General features: G+C 36.5%; 1 protein-coding gene across 1 annotated transcript; it reads right to left on the bottom strand.

The window, feature by feature from the left end:
• Nucleotides 1-911: 911 nt before the first annotated feature.
• Nucleotides 912-13848, bottom strand: LOC134854169 (extended synaptotagmin-2-like). Its single transcript, XM_063870300.1, has 10 exons — nt 13019-13848; nt 12518-12654; nt 9034-9180; nt 6981-7183; nt 6303-6474; nt 5560-5692; nt 4534-4713; nt 3337-3706; nt 2788-2917; nt 912-2044 (listed from the first exon to the last, which is right to left on the bottom strand). The coding sequence occupies exons 1-10, from the start codon at nt 13158-13160 to the stop codon at nt 1079-1081; spliced, it is 2580 nt and encodes an 859-aa protein (XP_063726370.1). The 5' UTR covers nt 13161-13848; the 3' UTR covers nt 912-1078.
• Between the last annotated feature and the right edge of the window lie 225 nt (nt 13849-14073).

Genomic DNA, 14073 nt, shown 5'->3' on the forward strand with positions numbered 1-14073 from the left:
TATTGAAGTTTTTTTTTCTTTTCTGCTAAATAACTATTTCAAAAACGCTTAAAATACTTATTTTTTTTGGATGTTATGTTTATGCGTGCCTTGATCAATATCTGATAAATTAAAAATTCAAATTTTTAAAATAATCATTGTTGAAAATGTTTGCCAAAGTTTAAAAGTTTGAAACTTTCGTTATATTTTTTGTGTAAGACTGAACTAAGTCATTTCCGGGCACTTCAAATGCATTTTTTATGCGAGACCGTCAAACTTTTAGTAACTCTACTTTTGAGTAACCAAGGTTTTTGTCACTTCTGTTCGATTAAAACCAAAAAATTTGAGATATTTTTGGATTGTGGAAAAATACTTAGTCATACAACTTCCATATATGAAAAATCACTGATCATAGACCTTTCATGCAATTTTCTGTACTTATGCATGAAAAAGGTATGATTAGAATTTTTCCTTGTCTGAAAATTATATGATTAGCATTTTTGGTCAACACGGGCGGTTAATTAGTAATGAATAGAATGGTATAGGGTAGATTGAAATCGGGTAGATTGTCATGGGACCCAAAAATTTGGTGCTTGCAGATAAATAATGGGACAATTTAGCTTGTTTAATTTATTTACGAACAATTTTGGGAGCAAAAAATTTCACCGGGTGTAAACAAATTGGGCTTACACTTTGAGCATCAAAGATAAATTATGGAAAGCACGCATTAAATTTGATGCACCTTCGAATCTACAGAATCATACTGCTAGAAAATATTTATAATATTAATTAAATATAATACATCGCTCAAGCTCGTGCTATCTGTCTTTATCATACCTGATTTTGCGATGAGATTATTGAGTTCCTGCTTTCCTTTTGCTGTTGATTGCCTTAACTCACCTAATCTCAGCTCAAACTCTGAAGTGCAGAAACGTCATCCGAATAGTAAATTTAAAACAAAACTTAAGTAGCCAATATGTAGATTAAATTTTTGAATAAAGCTGATTATCTCATTTAGCAGATTAGACAAAGCTTTAGATTATTCTTCGTTTTAGTCAGTTTTTTTTTGTATTTTTTATACAAACAACCTCAGCGAGTATCACTCATTCGGCTTAATTTCTATTGGAGCGACAAATTTAGGCGAGTCTTTGATTGGAAACCAAAATGATCTGCTTTCTATGTCCAGTTCTTTAAGGTCCAGTTTCACGTAACCATTTGGCTTTTTCTCGTTCTGGTTGTAAAGCGAAACTAGCAATGTCGAGTTGTCCAGAATCTCCAAGGTCGTGTTGAATATCATCGGTTTGTACCACCTTGGTCGATCTGAGTTCTCGATGATCTCCGTCGTTTCGCTCTGCTCCTGTTTCGGTTTTGACGATTTCAGAAGAACTGTTACGTAACAGTTCGGAGAGGTTTTGAAAAGCGATGACAAATTTTTGGCTTCATTTACTCCGACTGTTAGTTGATTTTTGAGCTGATTGAAATTGAATCCGAGATTGATCACAGGCTCCGATTCGTCAGGTTCGCCGATCGAAATCGCCGATAGAGAAGGCTGGCGTCTCATTAGAGTCGGCGCCATAACTCCCTCGCCTCCCACATTGTTTCGATTTTTGGCATCCATAGTCTTCCGACGTTCAAGACTAGACATGTTCCGAGACTTGGTAGGCGATTCATTTTTGCCGAACTTCCTGTTCTGTCCCGTGGAACTAAGCGGTGTCTGAGGAACAGATGTCGTTCCACGTCGCTCGGAGTCGCTTCTCGGTTGATGCCTCCCAATTCCCGAGTCATCGCTAGTGTAGTCAGATTTATCGCGACTGCAACTCGGCGCTTCGAAGTCGAAACCCGAAAGGTCTTTTGAAGTCTGGCGTTCCAAGCCTCCAGCAACTAGGAAGCGTAGCGCTGCTCTAATCTTGAGAATGGATGGACTCCGTGAGTAGAATCCGTACTTGGCGTCTTTGTTGTCTAGTTCTAATTCGAACGAGTCTCGCATCTGGGAGGCCTTCATGATCTCACTCACGCTCAGACTGACAGTTGATATGATCTTCTTGGACTTCTGTTCGTCCAGGACCTAATTCACAATGGAACGTGATTTTAAAAATATCACATCTTTGAGAAATGCAAAAACACTCGTTTTCTGCCAGTAATTTAAAAAAAACCAATCGAAGATTGGAAAAGAGTAATGAACGCATGTAAACATAAAAAACACTGACTTACTTGAAAAAATCTCAACAAATTATGATTGGCGCTTTTTTTGATAACATGAACCCAACTAGAGAAAACTGGATGAATAGGTAAAGTTTTTATTCCACTAGAGATTTGAAAATTAAATTCCCTTTTCAAACTAGAAAACGTTCACAATTTTTTGCGCCATTTGCACGTTGGTTTTTGGAAAATGCTATTTACGTCACTTTCAGCAGATGAATTTCAATTGAACTCAAAAAGTGCACTATACCTAAGTGCAGTAATATTTTAAGACATTTTCCTGAAAAAAATCAGCAAGACCTATATAAGAGTCTTCATTATGTTTATTACTCTTAAAAAACACTTTTGGAATTTTATGGTTTATTTACTGAAAACGCTAAGAGTTAAGTAGTAATAATTTATTCAGAGGTAGAAAAATTCTACAAACAATTTTGTAGAACTCTCATTAAATTTAGTACAATGGAAATTCAAAGTTATCAAAACTCTTTTTTGCATATGGCAGCAATACGTGCTGCTGAACAAGTTTCGAAACACCTGTCGTTTATTTAAACTTAGGTTTATGTTTTTCGACTCTTTGTATTGTCATCTTAAACGTCCATCCTACTCTACCTCGAATTCGATCTGTTCCGTCTCTGGGTTGGAGAGGAAGAAGTCGAAACCATCTTGCCAGGTGGGGTCACGAGAGTTTACCACCACTTTTGTCATGTGTCTCTTCCCCTTTTCCACTCCATGACCAGCCCTTTAACAACAATCAATCACTCTTCAGAACCCCCCACCTACATTGTTTAAATTTATTTAAACATCTGTTATCAAAATGCGATTGCCAAAAAATTGTCATCCCCCCAGTAATTAGCCATTTTCCATTATTTTGGTCTTCATAGTTAATTTAGTAAAATCGATAGCTCGTATAAAGTTGACGCCGAAAAAAGGCTGGAAGAAAAAGAAAAAGAGCCCAATCGAAATACAATTCGACCAAATAGGGCTTTTTGGCATGAGTAACCCAACGTTGCTGGTACAGATGATGATCATAACACTAGCAAATCAAACCTAAAGTCGGTTAATTTCGCACCAACTTAGAAACTATCAAATCAATTCAAGGCAAACATTAGTATCCACTATCGATCCTTTGACGCCAAAAAAGAAGATTTAAAAACTCACCTCGTGACTCTGACCAGAGGACTCGGTCGATCCTCTCTGTCAAAATTGCCTCTTGAATCTCTACTCTTGGGTAGATTCTTGGCGCCTAACACTGTTAGTTTCAGGTAAGCTACATTCAAATTATTCGCTTCAAAGGGCATCAACCGTTGTGCTTGAAAGGCTGCTCGTAAATCGTTCGGATTGTCGCTCAGATGCAAGTAGGATCCAAGAACGTGAATTTTACCAGAGGCGGCGTCTGTGAGTGACACCCATTTTTCTAGGAACCCGTTGGCAGTGAGGGTGTACTGTTTGACGCCTATTGAGGCATTGCCCATAGCCTCATCCGCCGTTGTCTTGTCACTGTCGAATAAGTGGATACTCAGAGTTTGACCTAGAAGACGAACTAAGATCTTTCAACTTCCTATCCAGGTCACAAATGTTTATATTTGCAAATAACATTGAAGTGTTTAAAATTACTGTTTATTATTGACGGGAAAACGCAATATTTTGGTCAAAATTTTTCTATAAAGTACCTAAAAACGCTTTTTTGGTCTGTTTTTTCAAAAATTTGCCTGCAGCGCAGAAAACATGGTCAAACACAGAGGCGAAGCGAAAAAGCAGCTCTATAAAGTGCAAAAGAAAAAAGGACCAAGCCTGGAATTAGTGAAAAAAAAAATCTGCCACTTCACGGATTCGTACTTACAACCTTGAGATTAAGAATCTCACGCTTTAACCTCTAATCCGCAGAAACTAGCCACAATTCGCAGAAACTAGCAATCCGGAGAAACTAGCCACAAATAAAGCAGACAACAGATGCCATGAAACTTCTAATGCTACAGATCGTGATTATAGCAAAAGTGCCACCAAATGAGCCCTTTTATTTGCGAGTTAGGTTGGAAAAAAAGGTTCATACTAATACACTAGGCACTTTTACACTCACCCCACATTTCAAATTTTTCTTTTTTTCAATTGGCTAACGTGTTATTATGGTTGAACACGTGATTTTACGAAGTAAGGTATGAAGAACAAATGTGTTCACAATAGTTGGTTCGTTCACTATGCAAAATTTCATTTTATTATGACAAAGTTAAATTAGTTTTCAAAACTGATACTCAAATGTGGGGGGAATGGAAAATAGCTGAAATGAAGCAGGGACCTAAAAAACAAGAATGACGAGATCAAGTTAAAAATTTTTTGAAGAAAATAAAAAACCTCTACCTTGAACATAGAATACGGGTGCCTCGAAGAACTCATTCCAAGTTGGGTTCAGTGACCTCGGGATTGTTTTAGTGGTGAATTTGATGGCCCCTATCTTCAGCACAGCATAGGGGTCACTCTTCCCCGTGATGTCTTTTTCCACCAAGTCCTTCGCTTCTATCATCCCGATTCGCAAAATACCTGCCAAGTGGACAAAAATCTAAGCTTCATCAATTATCTTTAAAGATAGCTGACTTTTTTGAAAGATGAGCGAAACATTACTTTGTTTGTGACCTCAACTAATTCTAAAACACTATTTCAATCCCATTTTCCACCAGGGGCTTCAAAAGACAGCTTTACAGTAAAAGAATTACAGTAAAAGAATCAACGTAATTTGATAAATTACGTTATTGCTCCGACAATTGAAAATGGAGAGGAACTTTGTACTCGGGTGTGTTTCAGTTTTTTTGTTCAACTTTTTATTGTTTTCCACTCAAAATCAAGTACCATAAATAATCATTGGGTAGGGTCGAGTGATATATCATATTGAAGCCTTTTAAATCGTGATTCGAAAGGAAAGTCTTACAGTGTCAAGAAAACCGATATGAAATTTTAGAATTTTTAGTCTAATTCCGTGCGAATAAAGCAAGCGAGCAGGCGTATAATTGGTTTTTATAGAATAAGGATCAGCCTAATCAAGCCCTGAAATTTAAACTTGCTCTAGTTCAATTAGTTTTCGAAGTTTCTTAGCGCCATTTTGGGATTCAAAACACTAAAGAAATCTGCAAAAAACTGAGAAAAAAAAACTTTTTTTACGATTTTTTTCTTTTCAAGATATTTTTTGACTAAAAGTTTTCTCAGTCTTGCCAATTTTACAAAGAGTGTCGAATATGTTTAAGTTTTCGGCTTTTATCAAATCATTTTAACAAACCACGCGACATTCAATTGAAAAAATATGTAGTTTTCAAGAGTATGGTCGGAACGTTCTGTGCTACTTGCACAGCAAACGTCTATCCTTGTTTTAAAATGTAATATCCGTTGTGCTACCTTCAGGTATGGGGAACTTTAAGGCTACTGTGTCCACCTCGGGTTCGTTGCAGAGTGGGATGACCATCCTGTTTGGGAGGGTGAAGCGACAGTCGATCTGGTCACGCACCAGACCCCTCAACGCCTCACTCATCTAAAGAGAGGAGATACACTCAAGAAACCATCTGCCACAAAAGGTTATTTAATTTGCTAGCAATCATTTGGTTGCCGATTCTAAATTTGCACGCTCACAAACTTTTTACAAGACCAGCTCTTGAAAGTAAGTTATGCGAGGTGAGAAAACCGAACCGAAATAATGAAAAGCTGAACTGAAATTTTTGGCGAACCGAACCGAAATTCTTTTAAAAAACTTCGAGCATAAAAGTTGCATGTTGGATATCGTGAACTTTCCTGGCAGCCATACTTCTGAGAAATTCTTGAAATGTGGGATTGTTTTTGGTGATTACGATATTGATTGTAATGCAATGCAAGGGCGCATATTTATGGCAACTGGCAACGGGGCAAACTTTTCTTAAGTTGTGTTTCTACGTGAAAATTTGTAGTTTTCTGTAAGCTTTTCTAATCAATTCATTCTTTTGCTCTTAAATTTTCTTTTGAAAAAAAAAACGAAAAACCGAACCGAGATTTTTTGAGCGAACCGCTCACCACTAGTCATAATTGGTTCAACTGAAATATTAAAACCTCAAAATACTAAAAACTGTTCTGTTTACAACAATACTATTTTTCAAATCGCACTCACTCACCCCTGGAAGATCGAACAGATTGGCAGCATTGGTGAAGTTGAAATTGAGCGAGGGTGGCTCCTTGAAGAAGAAGGTCACAGCTCCTATGAAGGGGGGCTTGCTCAGCAGGGGAGTCATAACTACTCTCAGGTTCCCACTGATTCGCAAGTCCTGGATCCCCGCAGTCGGGATCCTAGTAACAACATGAGTGATTCGAAAAAGTATTCAACTGCCTATAATATGCCATTTTAAGAACAATTTTAAGCTATGTTTCATTAAATAACAACTTAGCAAAATGAAAAAAAAAGGTTCGAATCTCAACTTTAGTTCGTTTTTTTATTGACTATTATTCTCTTCAAAACCCACTCGAAGATCTGAGCTGTACCCATTTTCTCTGCTCTGTTAAGTCTGAATAACCTAGTGGAGAAATGCAAACTGCAAGGTGTTATCCACTCATTTCGTACTCAATACCATAGACTCAATCGGTCGTACGGAAAAAACACTGTAAACTTACGTGATATAATTTTTTTTCAGCTGGATTTAAAATATAAAACAAAATTCAGAAAAACCGCAACTGAACCAAAACAAGGAAACCTAGTTTCCTGGCATTGTTAGAGAATAAAACTTATTGAACAATCGAAATTTAGCATTTCTCAACAAGATATTCCGTAAGTAAAAAGTGGTGAAAAGGAATGCTACCTGGTCAGTATCATCTGGATGTTGCAGTCTCCGGGGTACACCCAGTCCACATCTGCAATGATCTCCCTCTCCCTCCCTCCATGCGCAGTGTGTCTCTCTGTCACAAATGTCTGCACATTCGCCACCCGGGGGGATTGTTTGCCCAGACTGATGGGCCCGAACTTAAAACCCCCACTCAGTATACTCGGCAACTGCTCCTTCACCTGAATAAAGCATAAATGACATCAACTTTACATATCCACAACCCTCGGCGCTTTATATGGGAAGATTATGCCGCGTGAGACTAAAGGCCCAGCTAAAGCGGAGGTACCTGATTGATAATTTTTGACTTTGTTGTACTGATGCGGGATGAATTAGATAAATTCAAAAAATTAAAAATTGGGCTTAGTTTTTCTATATTAAAATATTGGTAAAAATTTTTGTGATTTTGGAATTTTCCAAGAGACATAATTTATTCTTGTACAAATTTTGAGACGCAGCAACTTATGCACGGATGCTTTCCACAAGTTGTTGCCTCGATTGAACCCTTGATATCAGATTGAGTTGTTTTCGAGAAGAGTCAAAAAGTTTGAAAATACGGACAAGAAATCAAAATAATGAACTTTCCGAGGGTCATAAATTCTGTAAAAAAAATTCGGCGTAACCCCTTATGCCTGAGAGCTTCCAATAACCCGTTCTACCCATTGACACTGATGGTCATAACTTTTCTTGCAGCAAAATTTGGCTAAGGGGCTGAAGCAGGGGAGCTTACCAAAACCCGTATTTCTGATCGAAATCATAACTTTCAGATTTGGGAGGGTAGTTTTCGAGAAAAGTCAAAAATTTCAAATAACGGTCAAAAAATCGGAAGTTTGACTTTTCCGAGGATAACAACTTTTTCTTTAAAAAAATTTGGACGTAACTGCTTATACAGGAGAACACAACCGATTCTACACAATTTTAGATTTGGGAGGGTAGTTTTTGAGAAAACGTACAAAATCCAAACTATGGGTCAAAAATTCCCCCACACACTTTTCCGTAGGCTGTAGAAAGTGGGTTAAGGTGAAAAGAGATTAGGGTATTATGCAGCCACTCAGAGTAGTGGTCGGACTTCCCATTGGTGCCTTTTTTGAAAATCGGTTGAGTAGCTTTTGAGAAAAGCGCATCAAATAAATTTTCCAAAGCGTCTCAAATAAAATAAAATAAAAATACCCGATCCCATACGTTTTCATAATACCTGTGTTTATCAAACAGGAACTTTCAGACAATCAGAACCAAGTTTTTTTTACACAGGAATAAAAACATAACTCGAAGTGAATAAAAAGGGGCTAAGGGGCGCTTTTCCATTCTTCACTTGGTATGGCATGGCAAACGACAATTGGTCGCAGGCGACGATTCATCGCGAAGCAATTTAATCGAGGTTCTTTGCTTAGAAGCCACCATCCGCTAAGGTATGGCAGTTTGATTGCTGTGCAATGCTAAATCATTTCATTTCGAATTTTTCATTAAATTACTATAACAAAATGGTATGGGATGAATTTTCACTTCTTTAAACGCTAACAATTGTCGGGACGTTTAATTCAGTGTTCATCAGTCGAAAATTATTTAAGCTCAATTTTCATTTAATATTGAAAATCAACTAATTTTTTGGCGGAACTTAAATTTGATTTTTGCCTTTTCAAAACATTCGGTAAACTGCACGCTATTTGAACAAACATTTCACTTATACAATCTTGAAAAAGCCAGCGGGTCAATTGCAATCTTTACATGGGAATGAATTGACGAGTTAATAGTTGCACCTGTTTCCATCAACTCTAGGCACAACACTTTTTATTTTACAAGCCGTTAGAAAATCGCATTTTTACTGAATTCAGAAGGGAAGGGGAAACGGGAAAAGAATCATTTCAGCTCCACTTAAAAAATATATTTGAAGTCGAATTCCAGAAAATTCAAAAAAAATCGAAAACGTTAAAACAACTGCGAAGAAATTTAACGACTTCACTTAAATTAGAGCAAAACCCGGAAGTAGTTCTAGTTCTTAATGTTAATCAGCAATAATTCCATGCGCGCTGACCTGTGGCTCTACTTGTTGTCTGAGGAAGTCCTCCACGTATCTGTTCACGAATGGCCACAACTTCTTCAGCACTTTGTTCAGCCACTCCGCCTTCTCCTGTTCCGGGAAGTGGACCCATGAGGGAATGTCACGCAGACGACGTTGCACCTGGAGTTGAGTACAATTATTAACAAAAAGTAGATTTCGTATTCTAAAATTGAGCGGGAGATAAGAAAAAAACGAGAAAACAGTTCGTATCGGCATAGCATTGTTCGTTCCTAGCATGTTAGATTTTTAATTATAAGCCGAAAGTCGAACTTCACATTTCTCAAAAAATAAATTCACAAATCATCGTTTGAAATCACTGCAATCCAAGTTGGCTCCCAAAGTACATGATTAATTAAGCTTGTATTAGGTTCAGTTTTTACATAAACAAGGAAAGCCCGTTCCTGTGCAAGTAGCACAGAACTTTCCCACCAACCTGATTCAAGACAATAAACTCCAAAATAAAGAACGTTTTTTTTAATTGACTTAGTTTTGCAAATTTTGTTGTCTCGACTTGTTTTCTACCGATTTCTTGAAATTAAATCCTGAATTTCCTGATAGTTTTTAATATAAAGGGCAATTGAATTAGGAGAAAAATGCAAGAAAGATTGGTAACGATGGTTGAACACAGAGGCCAAGTTGCACTTCATATACACAAGCAAAAATATGACCAATAACGCTACTGGTAAAACCTGAATGAGTAAATTTTTGAGTCAACATAAATTCTTAAGTGAAGCACGCCAATTATGAGTCTAAGTTACGCAAATCAATTATGACGCATTAGCAGTACCAGTCGATTTGAAAAAAGAAATTTACCAACTAACATGCCTCAATTTATAGAGCGGACGCATTTTAACTAATAAACGAAAAATTTCACTTAAAACATCCGACCCTGCCCAGGTTCGAACCCTCTTATTTTGTTGGGGTCTCCTTCCTGACCTCTACGCTACAGATCCATGATATCTTGAAGCTAAAGTGCTGTATGAAATATAATAGTTTGCGTTAATATTCTTAGCATTGGCTGTACTTAATAGCTGGTTATTAATCAAAATGAACACTTTCAAAACTTGCGACTTAGAATAGAAAAAAAGAGACTGCATGCTATAAGACAAGCTTTGCTTGTGTAATCAGCACTGTATTGAACGAGAAAATTCCAGCCTAGTAACAAAAAAAACTTAAATCATACGAGGTTTTTTTTTGTAATATGAGGGCTAAAAGCTGCTGGGGGAGGGCTTTAAAAAATATATTTGAGCAGTGATGTTTGGATGCACGTTTTGCAACTCCTGGGTGTACCCTCAAAGTTTTCAACTACAGGATTGAGATCTTCAAAGTTTGTGATTTTTTTAAGCCAAAGTTTTTGAAAAATCATAAAACGTCATATCTTGAAAACTACAAGGATTTGAGAAAAATGCAAGAAAGATTGGTAACGATGGTTGAACACAGAGGCCAAGTTGCACTTCATATACACAAGCAAAAATATGACCAATAACGCTACTAGTAAAACCTGAATGAGTAAATTTTTGAGTCAACATAAATTCTTAAGTGAAGCACGCCAATTATGAGTCTAAGTTACGCAAATCAATTATGACGCATTAGCAGTACCAGTCGATTTGAAAAAAGAAATTTACCAACTAACATGCCTCAATTTATAGAGCGGACGCATTTTAACTAATAAACGAAAAATTTCACTTAAAACATCCGACCCTGCCCAGGTTCGAACCCTCTTATTTTGTTGGGGTCTCCTTCCTGACCTCTACGCTACAGATCCATGATATCTTGAAGCTAAAGTGCTGTATGAAATATAATAGTTTGCGTTAATATTCTTAGCATTGGCTGTACTTAATAGCTGGTTATTAATCAAAATGAACACTTTCAAAACTTGCGACTTAGAATAGAAAAAAAGAGACTGCATGCTATAAGACAAGCTTTGCTTGTGTAATCAGCACTGTATTGAACGAGAAAATTCCAGCCTAGTAACAAAAAAAACTTAAATCATACGAGGTTTTTTTTTGTAATATGAGGGCTAAAAGCTGCTGGGGGAGGGCTTTAAAAAATATATTTGAGCAGTGATGTTTGGATGCACGTTTTGCAACTCCTGGGTGTACCCTCAAAGTTTTCAACTACAGGATTGAGATCTTCAAAGTTTGTGATTTTTTTAAGCCAAAGTTTTTGAAAAATCATAAAACGTCATATCTTGAAAACTACAAGGATTTGAGAGGTGAGAATTGGAGGCAAGATTCACAAGCCCTGAGAGTACTCTGACGGCCCCAGCTAAAGGGTTGAGAATTTTAAAAATAACAAAAAATAAATTTAAGTTTTCTGAAAACTTTTTGAAAAATCACAAAAAACGTCATATCTCAAAAACTACAAGGATTTGAGCAGTCAAACTTGGAAACAAAATTCGCGATTCCTGGGAGTACCCTGACAGAGCCTCACTATAGAAATAGGAATTTCAAATTTTGTGAAATTTTTTTATATCTAAGTTCTTTGAACAATTTTAAAAAATACAAACGTAAACATCTTGGAAACTAAGAGCATATGAGCAGTCGCATTTGGAGACAAGATTTGCAAATTGGAACTGCTGAGACTACCTTCACAGTACCCAACTACAAGGTTAGGAATTTCAATTCTTTTGAATTTTTGTAAAATCTAAGTTTTCTGAAAAATTAAAAAGAAATCATAATACACGTCATATCTCGAAAACTACAAGGATTTGAGCAGTCAAACTTGGAGGCAAAATTCGGGATTCCTGGGAGTACCCTGACAGAGCCCCACTATAGAAATAGGAATTTCAAATTTTGTGAAACTTTTTTATATCTAAGTTCTTTGAACAATTTTAAAAAATACAAACGTTAACATCTTGGAAACTAAGAGCATATGAGCAGTCGCATTTGGAGGCAAGATTTGCAATTTGGAACTGCTGATAGTACCTTCACAGTACCCAACTACAAGGTTAGGAATTTCAATTCTTTTGAATTTTTGTAAAATCTAAGTTTTCTGAAAAATTAAAAAGAAATCATAATATACGTCATATCTCAAAAAATATAAGGATTTGAGCAGTCATATTTGGAGGAAAAACTCGCAATCCTTGAGAGTACTCTGACAGCACCCAACTATAAGGTTGGGAAATTCAACTTTTCGTAAATTATTTCATAATTTGAGTTTTCTGGAAATTTTTGAAAAATGACAAAAATAGTCGTATCTCGGCCACTAACAAGACTTTGGCATTCATCATTGGAAACCAATTTCGCAACCCTGAGAGAACCCTGAGAGCATCCCATTATTGGGCTGCTTGTTTTAATCTCGGTGAAATATACAAATTCAAACTAAAAAATAAAAAAAATCTTAACCTTTGCAAAAATAATACGTTGAAAAATCTTAAATATGGCGAAATAGTGAAGCCCGTATTTAAATATATAATAGATGAGTCAAAAAGCCCTGTTGTACAGCTCATAATTACTTCGGCCATTTCGTTCTGGGCTATGTATTGGCGGGACTTGATGATGACATGTTTCTTGTACTCCGCATGTTGGGTGACTGCCACCAAACTGACGAACACACACAGAAAAATGAAGCTGCCAGGTGGTGCCCAGGTGCCTGGAAAATTGATATTTTAGTTAACAAGCCAGAGACCTAACCCGTACCGTAGGTTATTTATTTAAGCTAAGGTTCACGCGCAGTTGATACTTTGTATTTAAATTGAACGAGAAAATTACAGTGAAACCAGGTTTGGCTTCAAATGACATCTAGGTCGGAAAACATAAAGAAACTTAAAAAAATCAGAAAATATCCAAAAAATTTTGATTTTATTTATTAGTAAAATTGTTGTTTTCAATGAATCTTTCAAAACTTTTCTCAACTAATCATTAGCTTTCATGTCAAGACTTTCAGAAGTTAACAAAAAGTATTGAAAATTATTTGCTTGCGTAAATTTTTCTCACTTTTGCTTGCATGTACTTACCCATGTATCCGAGCAGGAAGGCGACTAGAGACCCGATTGTGACTACCCTGTAACCTTTCAGTCTATGCCACGCGTTCTTCGTCATCTCCATCGACTGCAGTGAGTCTCTGAGGGTCACCAACTTACCAACAACTGATGCCATCGCAGAAGAAAATAACAACAATAACTAATCTTTTGTTTCTGTAACTTGCACCTAATTATTGTTTCCTCATTGTGATATTTTCCTTGAAACTTTTTGACCATTAGTCAAAACTTTCACCGCGATTCGCTAATATGAAGAACAAAAAACGGACGATTTTACGCGAAAAAATCACTATGTTTAAACAAATTAGAATAAGCAGATCTATGAATATAAATAGAAGGCTGGAGGACTAAGGAAAATTCAGGGACTATTCAGGGGAATAATAATAGCGTACCATTTCGTTCAAATAACTAACTAAACAGGCGGTTAACACTTGCAACAAACTCGATTTAGAGCAAAGGTTTCATGGGGACAGTTTTTGCCGCAAACTACTTACACGCCGAGCTGTGTTCAGTATGAATTGTGAACTATTCTGTGATAAAGATTTAGTTTGAGTTAAGAATTGTACTCGAAAGCAACGTTTCATGACAATCAAATAACACGTTTCACATTTTTTCTCATACAAAATAACAAACAAAAATAACTAAGACGAACAAAAACCGACCTGATGATGCAAATTCAGAATAAAAGAAAATATTAGCTTCAATTCAAATCTGCTTCTTTTCTCTACCATATGCTTTTTACAAAACACGCGAACCACTTGGATGGTACAATAAGCAATAACCGCATAATTTTCCAGCTATAAAACCAAAGCCATCATTAATACCAGCTTTTCCTCAGCTAACAGCATTTCCACAATTAATAGCGTTTCCACAAAAAGTGACAGCTAGTTCAAATCATCATACAATTTCAGAAAACTCGCATTAAAATTCAAGTCCCTGCACGCATTTGAAGGGTGAAGTTTGATGTTCCACCCTGTAAAATTGTCCCCTACAAATGTTCCACCCCTAAAGACTTTAACGCAGATACTAAG

The sequence above is a fragment of the Symsagittifera roscoffensis genome, chromosome 9, assembly GCF_963678635.1.
Source record: "Symsagittifera roscoffensis chromosome 9, txSymRosc1.1, whole genome shotgun sequence".
In the NCBI taxonomy this organism is placed as follows: domain Eukaryota; kingdom Metazoa; phylum Xenacoelomorpha; order Acoela; family Convolutidae; genus Symsagittifera; species Symsagittifera roscoffensis.